General features: G+C 28.3%; 1 protein-coding gene across 1 annotated transcript; it reads left to right on the forward strand.

Moving 5' to 3' along the window:
- Positions 1–6,674: 6,674 nt before the first annotated feature.
- LOC105843308 (uncharacterized) lies at positions 6,675–17,149 on the forward strand. Its single transcript, XM_065815985.1, has 3 exons — positions 6,675–6,867; positions 7,546–8,935; positions 16,918–17,149. The coding sequence occupies exons 1-3, from the start codon at positions 6,675–6,677 to the stop codon at positions 17,147–17,149; spliced, it is 1,815 nt and encodes a 604-aa protein (XP_065672057.1).
- Positions 17,150–19,394: the final 2,245 nt, after the last annotated feature.

Below are 19,394 nucleotides of genomic sequence, written 5' to 3' on the forward strand. Positions count from 1 at the left end.
GTTTATACTCATGCATTTATTAGGTGAACTAATTAAAGTATAAATTGCACATTCTAACATTTCGTGCATTATCTGTCCGCTTTCTCTATGTTATCTTTTTAACTCAACTTTTTCTGACTTTCATTCTAAATCCTTCGCTTTTCTCAAAATCGCTTACTCTTGGTCAGCAAAGCGGGTTTTGATGCTCTTTAGTGAGCCGAAATCGTCTTTGTGGGCCTTGGTAATGTGGCCTCTGTATGGCAACTAGCCGGAGGAGGATAAACCACAATACCAGAAATATCAAACTTTCTCTACATTCAATAAAAGTCGGTTTGTTATAAACCACTTGTTTATTTTATCTAATTACTCGTTATATATTTTAAAAAAGGTTTAATATATTTGTGAGAATGATAATGATTATAGCCATCTGAAAATAAGATGTTATTTGATATTTTTGATGCAAAATATAAGTCATTTATATAAAGTAAAAATAATAATGGTCTTAAAATAAAACGTTTAAGTACCTTGGTTTAAAGAATACTATTCAAGTATTCTTTAAACCAAGTTTTTATTTTTATTTCTATTGTATTGTTGTTTTTTTAAAAGTATTCTATGGTTTACTGTATCAAAAGCTATGGATAAATGTATATATGGATATGTATAATCCATATGGTATAACAGCACTATTAAATGCATTTGATATATGTTTAACCAATTCCATTATAGCGTAATCTATAAAATGGTTCTTTTTAAAAATTAGTTACAGTTTAACATTTTGTTTTCAGTTAGATGTTTATAAAGTCTATTATACATAATCGTTGAATTAGTTTTGAAAAGCAGGGCAAGACTGAAATAAGTCTGTATTTTAAATATTAGTCTTGTCACCTGATTTAAAAATAGGTGTAATTTTAGCAAATGTTTAGTTCATCCAGGATAAAAGCTGATTTAAGTGAAAGATTAAAATAATGAAATAATCAAGGTTCGACAAGATCACAAACAGATTTAATATGATAAGCATTAAACTGATTTATACTTTATTTTTAGACTATTACAAGCTTTACGTAATTCATTTATGGACGAACCTAGATTAAATAAGTTTTGTTCATAGTTAAATCAATTGTTGTAAGAAACTTTTAAAACCAAATGGAACCTTTGCTGCTTAGTTTGGACAAGGAAAAACCTGTTAAGTTTTTCAATAATAATTTCTTTGTTATTAATGAGTTTTTCATCTATAAAACTTTTTGTGGCAAGTTGTATTTATAGCAATTTTTTTTCTTCCTAATTAGTTCCTTATTAATACTCCAGGTTTTTTTAGTGTTACTGTTATTTTTTTGAAGCAAGTTTGCACAAAAATTTCTTTTGATTGTTTTTTAGACTTTTTAAATAAATTTGTATAGTCCCAGCTGGCATTTGGTCTTAAAAGACGTCTTTTGAACGTTCATAAAGCGTCTTTTAAGGACCAAGTGCCAGCTGGGATTTATATAATTAATTACGTTCTTATTGGTTTTATATGATAAATATTTTTCATATAATTTTTTACCCCCGTGATATGAGTAGATTTTTTTAATCATTTATTGGCTTAGAAGTGAATAAGCATTTAAAATTTTTTTTTAAACTTTATATTATAAATTTAACAAAATAAGTTCAAGCATAAGTCGTAAATATTATTTACCTTATGTTATTGTAATACAAGATTCCAACCAACGTAATTGTTTAATAAAATTTGACATTAGCAATTTTCTTTGACTTGTCGCATCAATTTTTTAGGGAAGTATTATTAAGAGTTAAGCTATCAGTAAATTAGGAATATTGGAAAATGATCAGTTAAATCGGTTCTTATTATACCCGTTTTGAAACGGCTATTTTAAAAATTGATAGTTATTATATTATCCAATAATGTTGAGCTTTGCATTATTCTCGTTGCTTTGTGAATTGTTCAGATAAAGTTAATTCTAGAGAAGAGTGTAAATAAAATATAAAAAGCATTGCTAGCAATGTTTTTAGTAAATTTAGCGGACCAAAACAATAAAGTTTTCTAATAATACAAGTCATTATGGGATTGATATGCGAACAAATACATTCTCAAACGTAAGAAAAATTCTATGCTAATGTTTTCCCGCAACAACCCTCGTTGCTGACAGTATTTTTTCTTTTAACTTAATACTCATGTTATCTTTATAATTGATTTATTTTAAAAATATAGTTCCGACTTTTTCAACGTCTTTGGTTCCAGTTCTATGCGTCCGTTCAATATGCATGATAATATCAATTTTTAGACCTTTAAGATGGTTCATCACGAAAAAGTTTTTTTTATGAAAAAATTAACTTTATTAATTTTATTAATAAAGAAAACTATTACTTTCATCAACTAATAAAAAAAATCGAAAAAATTAAAAAATTTTGTTAGATTTTGTTCTTATCCATTATCAGCAAAGTTTTGATAGATTTTGTTCTTATCCATTATCAGCAAAAATAAGTAAATTTTGATGAAAAATCATAGCAAACTTCAAACCTTATAACTCAAGAAAAACTTCATTTCGAATCAAATTTAAATGTTCTCTATACTCTATATACTATACAAATGTTCTCTATACTCACTGAACTAGAGAATGAGCGAGAAAAAAAAATGAAACTAACAAAGCTAAATCTCATTTTTGTTTTATTTTTGTAAACAGTTTCTTAAAAGGTTGTATTTTTTCGATTTCTTTTAGATTTTATTAAACAGTCACATAAATACTCAAATAAATAAGAAACTGCTTCGCTCATCTTTAGAGAATATTATTTGGAACTTTTCCTGAAATTTTTAAGTAAATTGATAAATTTTTGACTGAGTTATAATGTTTAAAGTGAAGAAAAAAGTAGAAAAAATCAAAGCGTCATAAAAACCATTTTAAAAATAAATTATTGTTAAATAGCTTCTGCAGAATAGCTTATTGAAACATCAGGTTGTTCTTCAATGTCAATAAGTCCTTTTTTTATAGCTCTTATGGTTTTTATGCAATGTTTTGCATCATCAGTCAATTTTTTGTCTAAACATTTAACTCTGTAACTATCTCTGCACATGAAACTTTAAAAAAAGGTCGACTACATAAATTTCCCTGTTGGTTAAAGACTGACTCTATTCCAAAAGACCCTTCATTAAACTCCAGTACTGCTGAATAAACACCCAACTCTAGTATGGTTCTACTGACAAAAATATGTTTTCGACATATATTTCAAATTATACTATTGTGCGCCTCTTTTGAATTTTGAGTTTGATCGTGTAACATTTTTTCCACAACTCATCAGAAGACAATTCTATAAAGACAGGGCAAAGAATTAAAATGATCCATTTGGGGAAATTTATATTTGGTGTATATGGCACACTAGGTTCTAATTTCTTGTATTTGCACTATAATGCATTACCTGTTGGACAAAACTGGTAGCGGTACTTATCATCGTCAAACCCAGTGCAATGCCATAATATTGCCAAAATTGACTACTTCATACTGTAGATTGCATTTTTATTGCTATGTATGGCCATTCCATTATAATTCTGCATTGAATTAATATTTTTTCTGTTAACTTTCCTTTCCTGATAAGGGCGGCAATGTTCCTTTATATTGTTTGATAAGATTTCTAAGTCTTGTCCAGAGGTGCTTCTTGAGATGATCCACACACTCTAACTTTTAAGGTATAATATCACGAAATTTCTCATATGGATTACTTTCAACAACTTCTTTATATGATGAACTATCACCATCTCCAAGGTATTGATTATAAATTAAACCATGCTTTTCAACAGAACGTTGATTTATTTCAACCGCACTAATTCAATCGAGCAAGAAGATTTCGTATAATATATTTCGTATCATTTTCCACCTAATAAATGATCTTGGTTTTTTTTTCTTCATAATCAAAGTTTATATATTTTTTCGATGCATTATAAGTAGCACATTTTTTGCAATGCTTTGATAAGACATGAATGTTAATAAATTTTCCTGAGTTTATTACTGTGACAATTTCATTCATTGAATTAAATCCACGTTTCTGCCGTGTACCATCAACTGAAACACAACAAAATGGAAATGGGTTAGTATGCTCACAAATTAATCTTTCTTTTATCTGATGATTAGCTTTTTGTATACTTTGTTCTCGAGCTTTTTATAAGCTGTATGTAAAGATTCAGAAATGGAATTATAAGTTTTGCGTTGAATTGAAAATATATTTATACATATATGGCAACATTTACTAACGATTCATATCCCCCACCAATTTCTAGAAAAGCAGCCACATCTCTACTATTTGTTTCAAATTTTGTTTGACCTATTACTTTATTTATATCAACACATTCAGTAGATGTATAAGTTCTTACCGTTCTTTAAACAACTTTAGTACTTTTGCTTTACTATTGCTTCAATTTCAATTCTCTCTTACTTTTAAGACGTCAATTTTTTTCTGTCTTTAATTTTTTTTAGTTTATTTATACTTTTAATAACTCACATATATTATTTATTATATATATTATTTTTAACTTCATGTTTATTTACTTTCTATTCGATTTAAATAATTCAAATTTTTCACGAGCGATATCTTTATTAGTCTGTACAAACTTTTTTATTTCTAAAATGTCGGCTTTCAAGCGGTTGACTTATTTAACATAGCCCCGTTAACATAGAAGCAGTCAGTTAATATTACAATTTAAAAACTTTAAATATAAAAGTATATATATATATATATATATATATATATATATATATATATATATATATATATATATATATATATATATATATATATATATATATATACATATATACATATATGCTAAGTCTAAGTCATTTTCAACTTTGTTTTTTTTTAGGTTTAGGAACCTTTTATAAGGATCTCGTATGTAACTTTTCGGGTCTCTTTGTGAAATTTTTTAAATAAGAAAAAAAAAAATTCTTATTTTTATATTTTTTTAAGTTTACTCGTTTTCTTGCCATCTCAAATACTTTAGCATCAATTTTCAAAATAATCTTTATATCCTATTTATATATTATTTTTATCTTTTATATAATCTACCGTTAAAACTTTATTATTTTATTACTAATATTTCATGTCAATTCAAAATTCAACGCTACAAAAAAAATTTAAACATAAAAATTGTATAAAACAGTATAAAAATGTTTGACAACATAAAAATACTTCTATTCACAAAATAAATAAAATTTTTGTAAAAATTAAAGATTACGATTTATTAACTGAAGGGGGAGTAAGGTACCATAATGCACTTTTGGTTTTTGTTTCGTAATCATTTTTTTAATACGCCTTTTTTTTTAGGCAATTGGTTTAATTTGAAGGACAAGTATATACCTAAAAAATAAAATTTATTAATAACCAAAATAGAACAGTTTAAACTTGTGAGACTATTTAAAGTAAAATTAGAAATTTGTATCAAGGTACTCCACATATAAAATACCTTGACAAAAATTATAAGCATCATTAAAAAAATAAATACAAGGTATAAAACCTAGAGAAAATGCAGATTTTTACTTGAAAGCCAAACAAGTTAATAATTATACCCCAAATAATGCATCCAATGGTCCAAATAACGTTTCAGAAATTCAGATATTATATCATTTTAAATGTCATTCTTAAGCGTCAATAAATAATGGTTTTGAGTGGACATTGAATCTCTTAGTATCACATTTACAAAACCTCTCAAAAATTAACTGTAAATATTAATAGAAATGAACTTTAGAAATGTTTATGATAATGGGGTACTCTACAGTTTTAGGGCCCTTTACAAATGCTGCATTATGTCACTCCATAAGTGTTTATAGAAAACAGTCGCTTAATTTTAGTATCAACTTGTTTTTTAATAGTTTTGTTTAAAAGAGCTTGTGGATTGTAGTTTACAAAATAATTATTTTTACTGATAGACACATTTAATAACATACCTTAAAAATTAGCAACTTTAAAACCTAATAAATTACTTTGTTATTAAAAAAACACAAAATTCAATTGCTCAAGGGCATAGCAATATTAAATAAAATAACTTTGTCAAAGTATAGCTCTAGTAGTAACTTTTTCACCATATTAAAGTGGTTGTCACTACGCGTAAAAAGGCTCCACAATTACAACTTTTTATGGCGTCCAATGTATGATGGTGCCCCACTCTTCCTTAACTGTATTAAAGATTACCATTTATCAACTATATATATATATATATATATATATATATATATATATATATATATATATATATATATATATATATATATATATATATATATATATATATATATATATATATATATATATATATATATGTATATATAAATATATATATTACGTGTACTCTTCAAATAGAGTGCTCAAAGTGCTTAAAGAACGGAGTAATAAAAAATAAGTAAAAAGTTAAGTGTTTAGATAAGTTAATAGATAAAGTATATAATAGATATTAAAATAAAATTAAAATAATTGATCTTATAAAATAGAATAATAATAAATAAAAGTAGAGATAAAGATAATTAGATAAGTGTTTTTACTAGTTTCCCCAAGAACGTTAGGTCTTCATGGGGCACCTAAAAGAAAAATGTAAAAAAATACAGAAGAAAAAATATTAATAAGAAGAAGAAGTAAGACTCATAAGCTCTAAGGTTAGCTATACTTTATATATTTCTTATTAAGTTATTTTATATTTATAATTAGCTATTCAATATAAGAGAATGGCCCACCGATTTCGTACAATATCCCCTCCAAAAAGCCAAACAGTTATACCGGAAGAACTCAAGAAATCTGCTTTATATGAAGAAATACCACTTGAAAGACTTCAACCAATTTTCACCATAAGCTCAAATGAACTTCCTGACATAAGTTATTCATCTGATGCGTCTCAAACAACCATTCCATCATATACAGGCATTTTTAAATTTATTTTATTAATTCTATTGTTATTTAATTTTTTTTGCCTTTTTTTAATTTTTATTTGATATTTGAAATATCACAGCAAATTTTTGCATGTCATTTTAAACATGCCGAGTTTTTTTATTTAAATAAACAGGACCGACGAGACGGGTTTCGATGTGGAGGGGTACAATCGTCAATTTTTTAAAAAAAGTCTTCTATATTTAAAATTTTCTTTAATAAAAAAAAAAGAAAAGGTCCTTTAAAAAAAGTGTGTGAGGGGGAGGGGGAGGGCACGTATCCCTGGTCCCGTCGTGTCGTCGCCTTTCATAAGTGAACAACAAAAAATACAGAAAAACTTTTTAATTAGATTTATTTATTTCATGGTGTTTTTAAATCTTAGTTTGTTAATAAAATTACACCCCGATCATACTGATGATAAAAAAAATTTATTTTAAACGTGTTTTTTTGTTTTTAATGTTATTAACTGTATAAAACAGTAAAAAGCAACATGGTGAAATTGTTATATATTTACACAAGTTTTTTATATTGACATAAAAATTTGCAGAATTTTTTTATGGTTGTTTCATACAGCTTTTACAATAACATTTTAATACGCTTTTAAAATAAAACATGTTTTATTGGCCGTATGAACGGGGTATAAGTAAATACTTTAAGTAGTATTTTTTTTAGGTGCATTTAAAATACAAAATACAACTACATCTTACTCTAGTATTCCCTTAATTACTGATGCAGAAAGAAATATATCTGTGTTTCTCCCAACAATCTCTATAACTCCTAGAGCCCAGATTGCTCTTGGTAGTTGCTCTAGCATTTCAGAAAATGAAGAAAACGAAGTCCAAAATAAAGAGAGAACTACAATTTATCAAGAAAGTTCATGTCAAGAAAAGTATTGCTCGTATAATAATAATGTATCAGTCTTTATCACTGCCTGGAACATTCTTCCAACACTTCAAGGAAGTTCTGTGTTTACTATGCCGTATGCAGTTGCAATCGGAGGATACGCAGTTTTAGCAGCTATTATTTTAATAAGTTACTTGGCAAATATTACTGCAATAATGTTAATTGATTGCTTTTATGAATTCACACCACAGTGTGGTGCAAAAAAACGTGTTCGTAAGTCCTATGCCGATGTCATGAAAGCGGTGTGGGGCGAGAATGGCGCAAAAATATTAACTGGAATACTTGTTTTTCATATGTTTACCGAAAGTGTGACAAGTATGCTATTATTAGAAAAAAGTGCATTTGTTTTGTTAAAACCCTATACAAATGTATCTTTTATTATACTGACATGCATTTTTTCCGTTTTGATCTATCCGACTCTTTTTGTTTCAAAACTAACCATACTTGCATACTTCAGCATGACATCAGCATTTGCCATCATTATTGGAACAATTACTCTTATATTTGTCTGTATTCAGCAGAGCAACAAATGGATTCCGCATTTTCGTCAACTACCGTTTATAACTCTAAACAATTTTCCTTTAGCTATCAGTATTGTCGTGTTTTCGTGCGCTTCTCATATAGTAATTCCACAAGTTGAGGGTAGTATGCGAGATAAAAAAAAGTTTCCACGGCTGCTATATATTTTGTATGGAGTTTCAAGTATTATTAAAGTTTTTGTTGGAATGACTGGTGCTATAACATTTGGATCTGACACAGATAGCATTTTAACTATAGACGTGGGTAAAGTTAATCGAAACGCAAGCTTTCTTTGCGGTGTTTCATTATCACTATACGCTTTGTTCAACTATCCTTTGTGTATGTTTTCCGTTTGTGATTACGTAGATAGTTTTGTAGAAAATACTAAAATAAGCAACGACAATAAACTGTTTTACCTTTGGTTAGCTTTTACACGTTTGTTTCTTGTTTCATCTAGCGTTTCAATTGGATTATTGGTACCTTATTTTGGAATAATACTTGCAATTAAAGGGTGTCTGATCGGAACTTGTCTTATATTTGTCTTTCCGTGTTATTTCTACATGAAGTTAAAATGGAACGAATTAACAATATTTAATAAAATAAAAGGAATAACAATATTGACTACTGGCACTATAATAGGGTGTTTTGGTGCGTATTACTCCATTAAGCAGCTTATTTATAAGTAAAACAGGTATTATCATGTATATTTTCTTTTTAGGTTTTAACAGCTACAATTTTATATATTATATAGTATTGATATTATATAATTTACAGTATGTGCAAAACTGGAAACATGATAGCTAACTACTTTAATTAAATAACGGTTTAAACACAAACATTTAATGACCTAAAATGAATTTAAAAACATAAAATGCTACGTTGAGCCATCATCGAAACGATTGGTGATTTCAATTAGAATTATCGTTAATTGACATCAGCATAACCTCATATTGAAACCCAAGACGCTCTGACTTTCAAGTTATTTAAACTTTGGTAAACCATTTATTGCACACAATGGTAAACTGTAAATTTTCGTATTTGTTTACCCAACCTCATTTTAATGTTATTCCAATTTTTTGAGTAATGTGAATATAATATCATTTTAAGGTTGTCAAAAAGGTTTCCAGTAATTCTAATATTTAATAAAGTTTTAATTCTTATGTTTATTGTTATAAATATTTTATCTTATACTTACATATATAAAATATCTAGCTATTTGTATAACTTTTAAGTTTTTAAGAATAACTAATATTAGGAACATCTTAACTTTTTTTACTTTATCCCCATCATTTTTATTCATAATATCTGGGTTTGACAAATGCTAAATAAAACAAAATTTTACTTACGTTTTTTCTTTCAACGATTCTTTTTCAAGTTGCTACTTCACAAACTGACTAACGTATTGCCTCAACTAACTTTTTTATTCCAAAGTTATGCAGGGCCGCCCAGAGGGAGGGACAAAAGGGGCATGCGTGAGCCGGGCTCCATAATAATTGGGGACGCTAAAAGAGATAAGACGAAAAAACCTAATGTGATTTTAATTACTTAAAAATTAAAAAACAATTTTTTATTGCTGAGGTATAAAATAAATTTACTTAGGGATGCACATAAAAACTAACTTTGCTTTATTTATATTACTAAAGAATTATAGTTATTAAATAATTTATCTCTTTTTTTAGTGTTTGGTAGGAACCAAACAAAAAAAAACTTGGCTTATTTTTTATACTGATGACATTTAAGTGGACACTTAATCTTATGTAAACAAAACATATTATTGTTAAAAAAAAGACTTGTCAGGGTATTTTAGAAAAAAATCTTATAAACACTTTAACGATTGCTCTGAAAGACAAATTTAATCACAATTTTAAAAAGCAAAATAAAAAAAAACAAAATTAATAAACTTTATTTGATAAAGTTTAACGACTTTTTAGGGAGTGTTAAAATCCTAGTGTGCAAATCAAATTTCACGCATACCCTCAAAAAGGGAAGCAAAATCAAGACTCATAACTACGAACTGGTGTCTCCAACCTATACCGTGCAAAGTGGTGTAGATAACTATCATTGATAGGATTATGAAATACTATGTATAATCTAATATCAAAGTCTCAACATGGATTAATGCATCATTAAGGTTGCATTACAAACCTGATTGAATCTCGTAATATTTTAAAGGAAGCAGTTTACCATGGACGTCTGGTATACATAATTTTTATCGACTTTGCCAAAGCAAGTATGGAATTTGAGGCCAGCTATTAGATTATATTACCGGTATCCCTAACTAATAGACAACAATGAGTTATAATAATAAACGTCCATGTGGGAATGGGTGACACGTGGCTTCCCTTAAGAATTAGTTCTTACATCACTTGAGTTATCGATGTCAATCGATTTTTCTCTGATTATGAAAAGCTGCAAGCGGACATCGACAGCGCTGTAAATTGGTTGCACAATTGCCGTGTGAATTTTTACGTAAAGAAGTGTAAAGTAATATGAGTTGGTTGTCGCAAAGGCAAAAATTAATAATTCCAAAGCTGAAATTGATGGTAATAGACGCAATCTAGCTCCAGTATGCATTGCGCAAGATCTTGGAGTATTAATATCCAACAACCTAAAAGTCAAAGTACAACTAGAAGCAGCTGCTTCTGTCAGCAATCAATTGGTTGGTTGTCTCAAAAAGTCATTTTGGTGTCGGAGCTATCCAGTTGTAGAATAAGTACTGTATCAAGTGTTTTGCGTGCAACCCGGGTCAACCCTTCTCAAAAATTGCTCAAATCAAACATGTCCAACAACGCGCAATGTCGTTAACTAAACATTTTAGTCACAAAAATATAGTTACAATTACATTTAGTTACAACTACTCGGCTCAAATACAACTACAGTGTTTCTGTATGTACTAATTGTGTTCTTCGAGGTGTCCAAAAGCTTGTAAAGCATGATCTTTTATCTAGCTGAACTTCAACTGAAAAAAAATATCTTTATTTATTTATAAAATTTGAAAAATAAAACTTTCTTATAAAAAGTTTAATATTGATGAAAGAAAGCAACACCAGGCTTTCGCTTGCTGACGATTTAAATTGCTGCAGCCAAGTTTTTTAATTATATGATGAGTTTAATACGAAAGGCTGTAGCTTTATAATATGAAATTCAACTTATAGGTTGAATTTTATATTCTACAAGTTGTGGAATTTTATATTTTACAGGTTCGGAAAATACTTTAAGCTTTCTCAATCAAATATACTTAAAGAGAATTGGATACAACTCTGGTGCAAGATGACATAATAATAACAGTGCTAGTAAAAAAGCAAGAAAAGAGTGTTTTCAATATTAATTTCATTAAGTATGAATGTTAACCATAACCAGTGAATGTTGCAAAAGTGTTTTTCAATCCAGATGCGTTTCAAAAAAATATAAATGTAAAGTAACGGTATTAGAAGTAAACAAAAAGTTATTAACTTGTATTGTTGTACATGCTTTAAATTTAAAATATGCAAGCTCATAGGGGCACCTTATTGTTGCTATGCTCCTGGTGTCATAAAAGCTCTTGGCAGCCCTGAAGTTATGAAAACATTTTTAATAAATAAATTGAATATTCAAAATTTAATATAAAGACTGATAATATTAATAATGATAATGAGTTTAAAATTAATAATTTCATAGCATACTCTTTCAAAAAAGTTATAATAAAAAGGAATGAAAACGTTTCAAAAAATTATACAATTTAAAAAAAATAAAAATCAATATAATACCAAATAATTTGTTTTTAAAACACGCCAATCAGAGCAATAGTGTGCCTAAAACCAATAACACGATGTAAAAAAATTTTATTTTTATTTTTTCTTTGGGATTAAAGCAGTGTTGATAAACGGCGTAAAAATTCTCGCCTTCATTTTTCTTCCGTAGCAGACGGCGGACACCTCCCAATTAATTTTTAGCGGTAAAATTTCCTTTATTCCGCCTCCAGTGGGTTTCGCTTTTCTATTTGCGGTTGCAGTCAGAGTTTTTTTTTGGATGCAAAATGTTTTGGAGGCCGACGCTAATAGAGAGGCGGAAGCCAATGGAAGCCGTCTTCAGAAAAATTTTTGGACGCAAAACTATTTGGAGGCCGCCTCCAATAGCTAATGCCTCCCTGCTGGCTGCGGCCACCAAATTGGAGGCGAAAATATTTGCCTCCAGCCGGCGGATGTAATGAAAAATAGTTGAACGTCTGTCTTTAAGTTAACGAGCAATTAAAATATTAATTGTGAGAACAAATGTTAAATATTTGACTTCAAAGTTTTGTTTTGTTTTAATTATTGACAATTTAAAAAAAATTTTGAAAAAAAGAATAATAATTTTGTCAGAGCGGTTGTTTTTCAAGGACTATCAAATAAATTTTTAACTTTTAAACGTTTTAAACTTTTAATCGCTAAAAACTTTAAAAGGTGTAAAAGTAGTCTATATTTTTAAACGTTTTAAAATTATTGAGTAAAAAATAAAAAATATTTATAAAAGTATATATATTTAAAGTTTATAAATTTTTTTTGTTGTTGTTGTAGTTTGGCAAAACTATAAGCGTTATACAGCGTGGTCGCAAATTTTTAATAAACATCAGCAGATATTTTTTCAATAACTTTTTTAATATCCAATTTTTAAAAATAGTATTTAGCGTTATAGCAAATGATAAAATACATAGAAATTTTAGCAATTCGACTTTTTAATTACTTAGTTTACTTAATATATATATATATTTTTTTTTGTTAAAAGGATTTATTCGCCAATGGCAAGGAAGTAAGTTTTCCAACTTCTAACTTTTGTTTTAAATAATAAAACTACTAATTTGTTCTACTTAATTTATAAGTTTAAAAAAAAAATTGGAATTTTTTTAAATACTCAAAACTATTGTAAATAATCATATAAAATTAAACTTGATGTCAATTAAAATTTGTTTCTAGTTAATATTTAATTGCTGTAAAGCAAATGAGCAATTATTTTTCATTACATCCGCCGGCTAAAGGCAAATGTTTCCGCCTCCAATTTAGCGGTTGCAGCCAGTTGGGAGGCAGAAGCCATTGGAGGCGGCCTCCAAATGATTCTGCCTCTACTATTTTTTCTGAAGACGGCCACCAATGGCTTCCACCTCCCTAATGGCGTCGGCCTCAAAAACATTTTACCTCCGAAAAATAACTCTGGCTGCGGCCGCCAATAGAAAGGCTACTGGAGGCGGAAGAAAGAACATTTTACCGCTAAAAATTGATTGGGAGGCCGCCGCCAACAGCTTCCACCTCCCGAAAAAGTGGCCTTTCAGCAAAAAGCTAGCCGTGCGGTATTAACAACTCTGGATTAAAGTGAGTTTTTTTTATTCCTTTTGCCAAAAACAAATAGAAGGTAATTTTTGTTCTGCAAAAACTTCCTAGTTAACCATTACATCTGGGACCCTACTAGACAATAGAGAGCTAAGGCTAATTAAAAAAATAGAAATATCAGTTGGACCCAGTTGGATCCCACTGACAAAATCACAATAGTATCTATATGTGGAAAACTCAGATGGGTACCAGACCCATCTGAGTTTTCCACATTAATACCATTGTGATTTTATCGGTTGGATCCAACAAGGTCGAACTGATATTCCTATTTTTTAGTTAGCCTTTGCTCTTACTAGATTAAAAACTTAAAAATTCAGGATTTTTCAGGACAATTTAGATTTTAATGACATTTACTTCACTCTTTATAAGACTATTCCAGAACTTACAAATATATATATATATATATATATATATATATATATATATATATATATATATATATATATATATATATATATATATACATATATACATATATATATATATATATATATATATATATATATATATATATATATATATATATATATATATATATATATATATATATATATATATGTATATATATATATATATATATATATATTTAAACAACTTTAAAAGTTATTCTACACAATAGAGTGCTCAATGTTCTTAAAAGAACAAAGCAATTATATATTAGTAGAAAATCACTTAACAAAAATTTTTTTCATTTAACACTGTGTTTCATCAACAAAGCATTTCTGATGAATCTTTGTTGATGAAACACAGTGTTAAATGGAATAAATTTTTGTTAAGTGATTTTCTACTAATATATATATATATATATATATATATATATATATATATATATATATATATATATATATATATATATATATATATATATTATATATATACATATATAAATGACTTATAAATGACTAGGGCATTGCAGGACTTAATTTTTTCCTAAAATAACACAAAAAGTCAGCTACATAACTAAATAAATGAAAACTAAAAAAAAAGATAAAAAACTTGTCATTTACTAAACTTTCTTTGTCTGGGGACTTTGATAGTTTCAATAATTCAAATAAAAAAATAAAAAGAAATTTAAATAAACTCATAATTAAACTCATAGTAACTAATTTATGTGGAAAAAAAAATTAATAATACTGAAGCTACACTTAATGAAAGATTGAAAACTATTTTAGAAATATTCCAAACATTTTGACAAACTTTGTTCACCCTAATTAAGTCAGAGAAGAAACTATCAAAAATATTACTTTTAATATTAATGTCTTGAAATAATTTCCGATTTGAGTCAACTCTTTCTAAAAACTTTTAGATTATTGATTATTTGCTGGCTGATCAGACATTTGAGACAAACGACAAATTTTTACTAAACTTGGCAATAGAATTGAAAAATTATTGATACAAATATTTATATTATAAGGATTTGAAGTAAAAATTGGGCCAATTGATGCTGCATTGTGTATAATGACAAACTTGATGGAGATTTTTAAGAAGGTGCAATTAATAGACCAGCAAACTACTTGTTGGTCAGTGTAACTTAAATTATTTTGGTCAATTTTTAGCTGAGCAGCAAAATCAATATCGATTTCATTTGTTTTTTAGTGTTTTTATGAGTTATGTTTTTTTGAAGTATACATACATAAATAAAGTTCGTCACTCTTATTCAAAACATCCTTTAGTCAGGAGCAACTCTAGAAATAAGATAATGAGAGAGGGGAGGGGGAAAGCTCGTTCTTTAAAAGTCGGCTGCTTACCGTCTGATGATGCCAGCAAAGCTGCACTCGATAACCAAGTTTTCTTGTGATTTTTTTGTAGGTTGCTCTTCTACTAGGAAAGTCATGCAGAAATTGCCACATTGCTTTTAATAAATTATTTACTCCAACCCACATGCTTTTGCCGCAGCTTTAAAACTGCAATAAATGATGTGGAGATTACATTTTCCAATATTTATTCGAGGATCAAGATCTTTCCCTTTAGTCTGTTCCTTTAAACAATCTAATAAAAAGCAAATTTAAATTTGGTTCATCTCACGACACCTGTAAAATCTTTGATTTATCTCCATCGGAAATAAAGTTTTTAGGAATTTTTGCATACCATCAGATATGGCTGAGAATTTTGATTTTCGAGAACGAGTTTTAACCTTATCAACTTTGTCATCCGAATATCAAAAAATAGCAATTTTTCTTAAAAACTTCATAAAAGTATTCATCTAGTAAAATTTTTGTGTGATTAATTTGTACATCTTAATTTATAGAAAGGCCCGGGACCTTTTGACATAGCAGAGGTCCGGGGGAAAATACCCCCAACATCCCTCGTCAGTCCGAACTTGGTTGCACTTATGCCAGTTTTTGCAATATTCCAGTTCACAATTACGCCAGTTAGCATTTATGCTAGTAAGCACTATGAAACTCGCATTTAGTCAGTTGCCCCATTAGGGGAGAGGAGGATTAATTGATTAAGGATTTATGGATTGTAAGTTTTCTTTTTAAATTTGTGAAAAAAGTCAATTTTTACTTATTTATCATTGATAAACGCATGTTTTACTTTAATAGCTTTTTTTAAACAAGTTATAGTATATATATAAGTAAAACATTTATAAAATTATTAAATTATAGTATATATATAAGTTATAAATAGTTCAATATATATATATATATATATATATATATATATATATATATATATATATATATATATATATATATATATATATATATATATATATATATATATATATATATATATATATATATATATATACAAATATATATATATATCCTTGGAGTTGCAGCAGTGTCATAGTTTTTGTGTTGTTGTTTTTTTTTTTTTTGGGGGGGGGGGGATTTACAAACCCGCGTTAATAACCTGTTTTGTACATAACGCATTTATAAGTTTTATTATGCGTTTTGTTCAATGTTTTCTCCCAACACATGAGCTATGACGCTGTCCGCGACTCCAAGGATATATGTATGTATGTATGTATATATATATATATATATATATTTTATTAGAAACACTTTACTGTTTCTAATAAAAAAGGATCTTTGTTTGTTTCTAAAAAATTTTTATTAGTTAAAATTAGTTATAAAATAAATTTTAACTTTTTTTATAAGTCTTTGCTAATATGGTTTCAGATTTTTCTTAACTTTAGTTAAATAAACTTAAGAAAAAGTAATACAGGTGTATTACTTTTGATGATGGCAAATTAATTTTATTTTGCATTTATTTGGTTTCTTCATTTTATAATTTTTCGAATAAGATTTTTTTAGTTTATTGTTAACTTTAGAGTAGTAAATAATCGTAGACGAAATGAAAGAAATAGACTTAGGCGAGATGAAATTAATCATTTACAAAATGAAAGAAATAGGCTTAATCAAGATGAAGTTAATCGTGGCCAAAATGAAAGAAATAGGCTTGATCGAGATAATGTTAATTGTCGCCAAAATGAAAGAAATAGGCTATATCGAAGCGAAGTTAATCGTCGCCAAAATGTAAGAAGATCTGTTGGACAAGAATGAATGTATTCTATAGCAAGAAATAATGCTATTCCAGATTATAATTATTTAGGAGAAATGAATCAAATTTTTCAGCACTGTGGTGCTAAGAAATATTCAGATGAAACACATTTTCTATGTTGCCATAATGGTAAGGAAGCTTTGCCTCCACTTTCACCATTTACACAAGTTTTACAGGATTTATTTACAGGGAGTTATGTAGATCGTAATGCTAATGTTAATTTTTTTAAACATATTCGAAATTATAATGCCTGTCTTTCTTTCGCTTCTTTTAAAGCAACTGTAGTTCAACCAATAAATCATGGGCCTCCATGTTTTAAAATATGTGCCCAGATTTTATCATCGTGTAGGTAATGTTAGGCCAGATCAAGATATTCCACCAATATATTCTCAACTATATACATATGATCCACTTGCAGCAGTAAATTTTAGAATGCAACAATGTGATAATGATCTTTGTTTACTTGATTTAATGTTTCAATTGCAAACTATAATTAATGAACAAAGTCCATTTGCTCTTGCATTTAAAAATATGGCTGAAGTAGCAGATGAAGAAATTCGTCAAGCAGCTATAGAAGGTCGCGAATCTTCTGTTGTAAAAATGTCTTTACTTGGAGGGGGTAATAGGCATCGATGAAGTTGCAGTTGTATTTGTTGGCGAAGATGGTGCTCCCCCAACTTCCAGGGAGGTTGTTATTTACCCAAGAGGTCATCCTTTAAAAATTGTATCAAGTATGTCAGCCAACTTAGATCCTAAGATTTATCCTCTCTTTTTCCCGAGAGGTGATGCTGGTTGGCATAATCAGTTAGTGCATAACTCTGAGCGTGCCACACTGGTTAGAAATCATGTTACATTATCTCAGTTCTACAATTATAGACTTTCTGTTCGGCAATTTTTCTGTTCATTATTTTTTAGCAAGAAACAAATTTCAGCAGTATGCTGTAGATGCATATGTAAAAATTGAAGGCCAGCGTTTTGCTTTTATCAGAAATAATCAAAATAAACTGAGAAGCGAGCAGTATGATGCCTTACATGAATATGTTAACAAAATTGCGAACGAACGTAATGTTAGACCAGGGCGAGTAGTTATTTTGCCATCATCTTATGTAGGAAGTCCTAGAGCTTTAAAAGAAAATTTTGAAGATGCTATGGCAATTATTAAAAAGTATGGTAAACCAGATCTTTTTATTACTTTTACTTGAAACCCAAAATGGCGTGAAATAACAGAAAATTTATATCCAGGTCAGACTGCAAAGAATAGACCTGATTTGGTCACTCGAATATTTAAACTCAAGTTAAATAACCTCCTCAATGATATATTCAGACATGGTGTATTAGGCAAAGTTGTAACGCATGTTCAGGTTATGAGTTTTAAAAGCGTGGTTTGCCGCATGACCTCATTTTATTTAATTTAGCCAATGATGATAAACTTGAAACAGCACAGGATATCAATAATTTAATATGTGCAGAAATTCCAGATCCAATTGTTAATCGTGAACTTTATGATATTATTAAAACTTGCATGATTCACGGCCCATGTGGGATACTGAATCCTAATTCAGTATCCCACATGGGCCTTTATGCAGTATCCTGCATAAAAGAGGAGTGTGCAGCAAATATTATTCTAAAGAATTTAATGCCAACACAGTAGCCGTTCACAATGGTTATCCACAATATAGACGTCGTGATGATGGGTTGGTTATCAATATTAAAGGCAACAATGTAGATAACGGTTGGGTGGTACCTTGCAATCCTTGGTTATCTAAGAAATATCAAGCCCACATTAATGTTGAAGCTTGCATGTCTGTAAAGGCTGTTAAATATTTGTACAAATACATATACAAAGCGCATGATTGTGCGAATGTTTTGATAAATGAACAGGTTAATCACAATGAAGTAAATACTTTTCTAGATTGCTTGTCTATTGTTAAAAATGATTACAGGTAGTTTCTCTAACTGCTTTTAATTATTCACTAAAAGCCAATATAGCATTTGATATTACTATAGTATAATTGTTTATATCTCTTTTTTTTTTATCTTTAGTGTTATTAATATTTTTGCTCTTTAAATGAGATTAATTAAACGAGTTGGCTTTTCATTAAAGATAAAGATATTGGTTTCAAAAATGAACACCATAGCCAAAGTGCTCATAAAATTAATTAGTTTTTAAAAATCTTTCTATTTTGTTCTTTTTTAAATTTCTTTTTTTTCTTTTTTTTTTTTTTCCTTTTTCCTTTTTACTTATTT

The sequence above is a fragment of the Hydra vulgaris genome, chromosome 13, assembly GCF_038396675.1.
Source record: "Hydra vulgaris chromosome 13, alternate assembly HydraT2T_AEP".
Taxonomy (NCBI): Eukaryota; Metazoa; Cnidaria; class Hydrozoa; order Anthoathecata; family Hydridae; genus Hydra; species Hydra vulgaris.

Bases quoted from the DNA above. Each gene is read 5' to 3' on its own strand.
- LOC105843308 (XM_065815985.1), top strand. From the start codon at position 6,675: ATGGCCCACCGATTTCGTACAATATCCCCTCCAAAAAGCCAAACAGTT. The intron at 6,868-7,545 runs GCATTTTTAAAT...TATTTTTTTTAG, and splicing joins AACCATTCCATCATATACAG to GTGCATTTAAAATACAAAAT. The intron at 8,936-16,917 runs GTGTTTTGGTGC...TGTTAACTTTAG, and splicing joins ACTACTGGCACTATAATAGG to AGTAGTAAATAATCGTAGAC.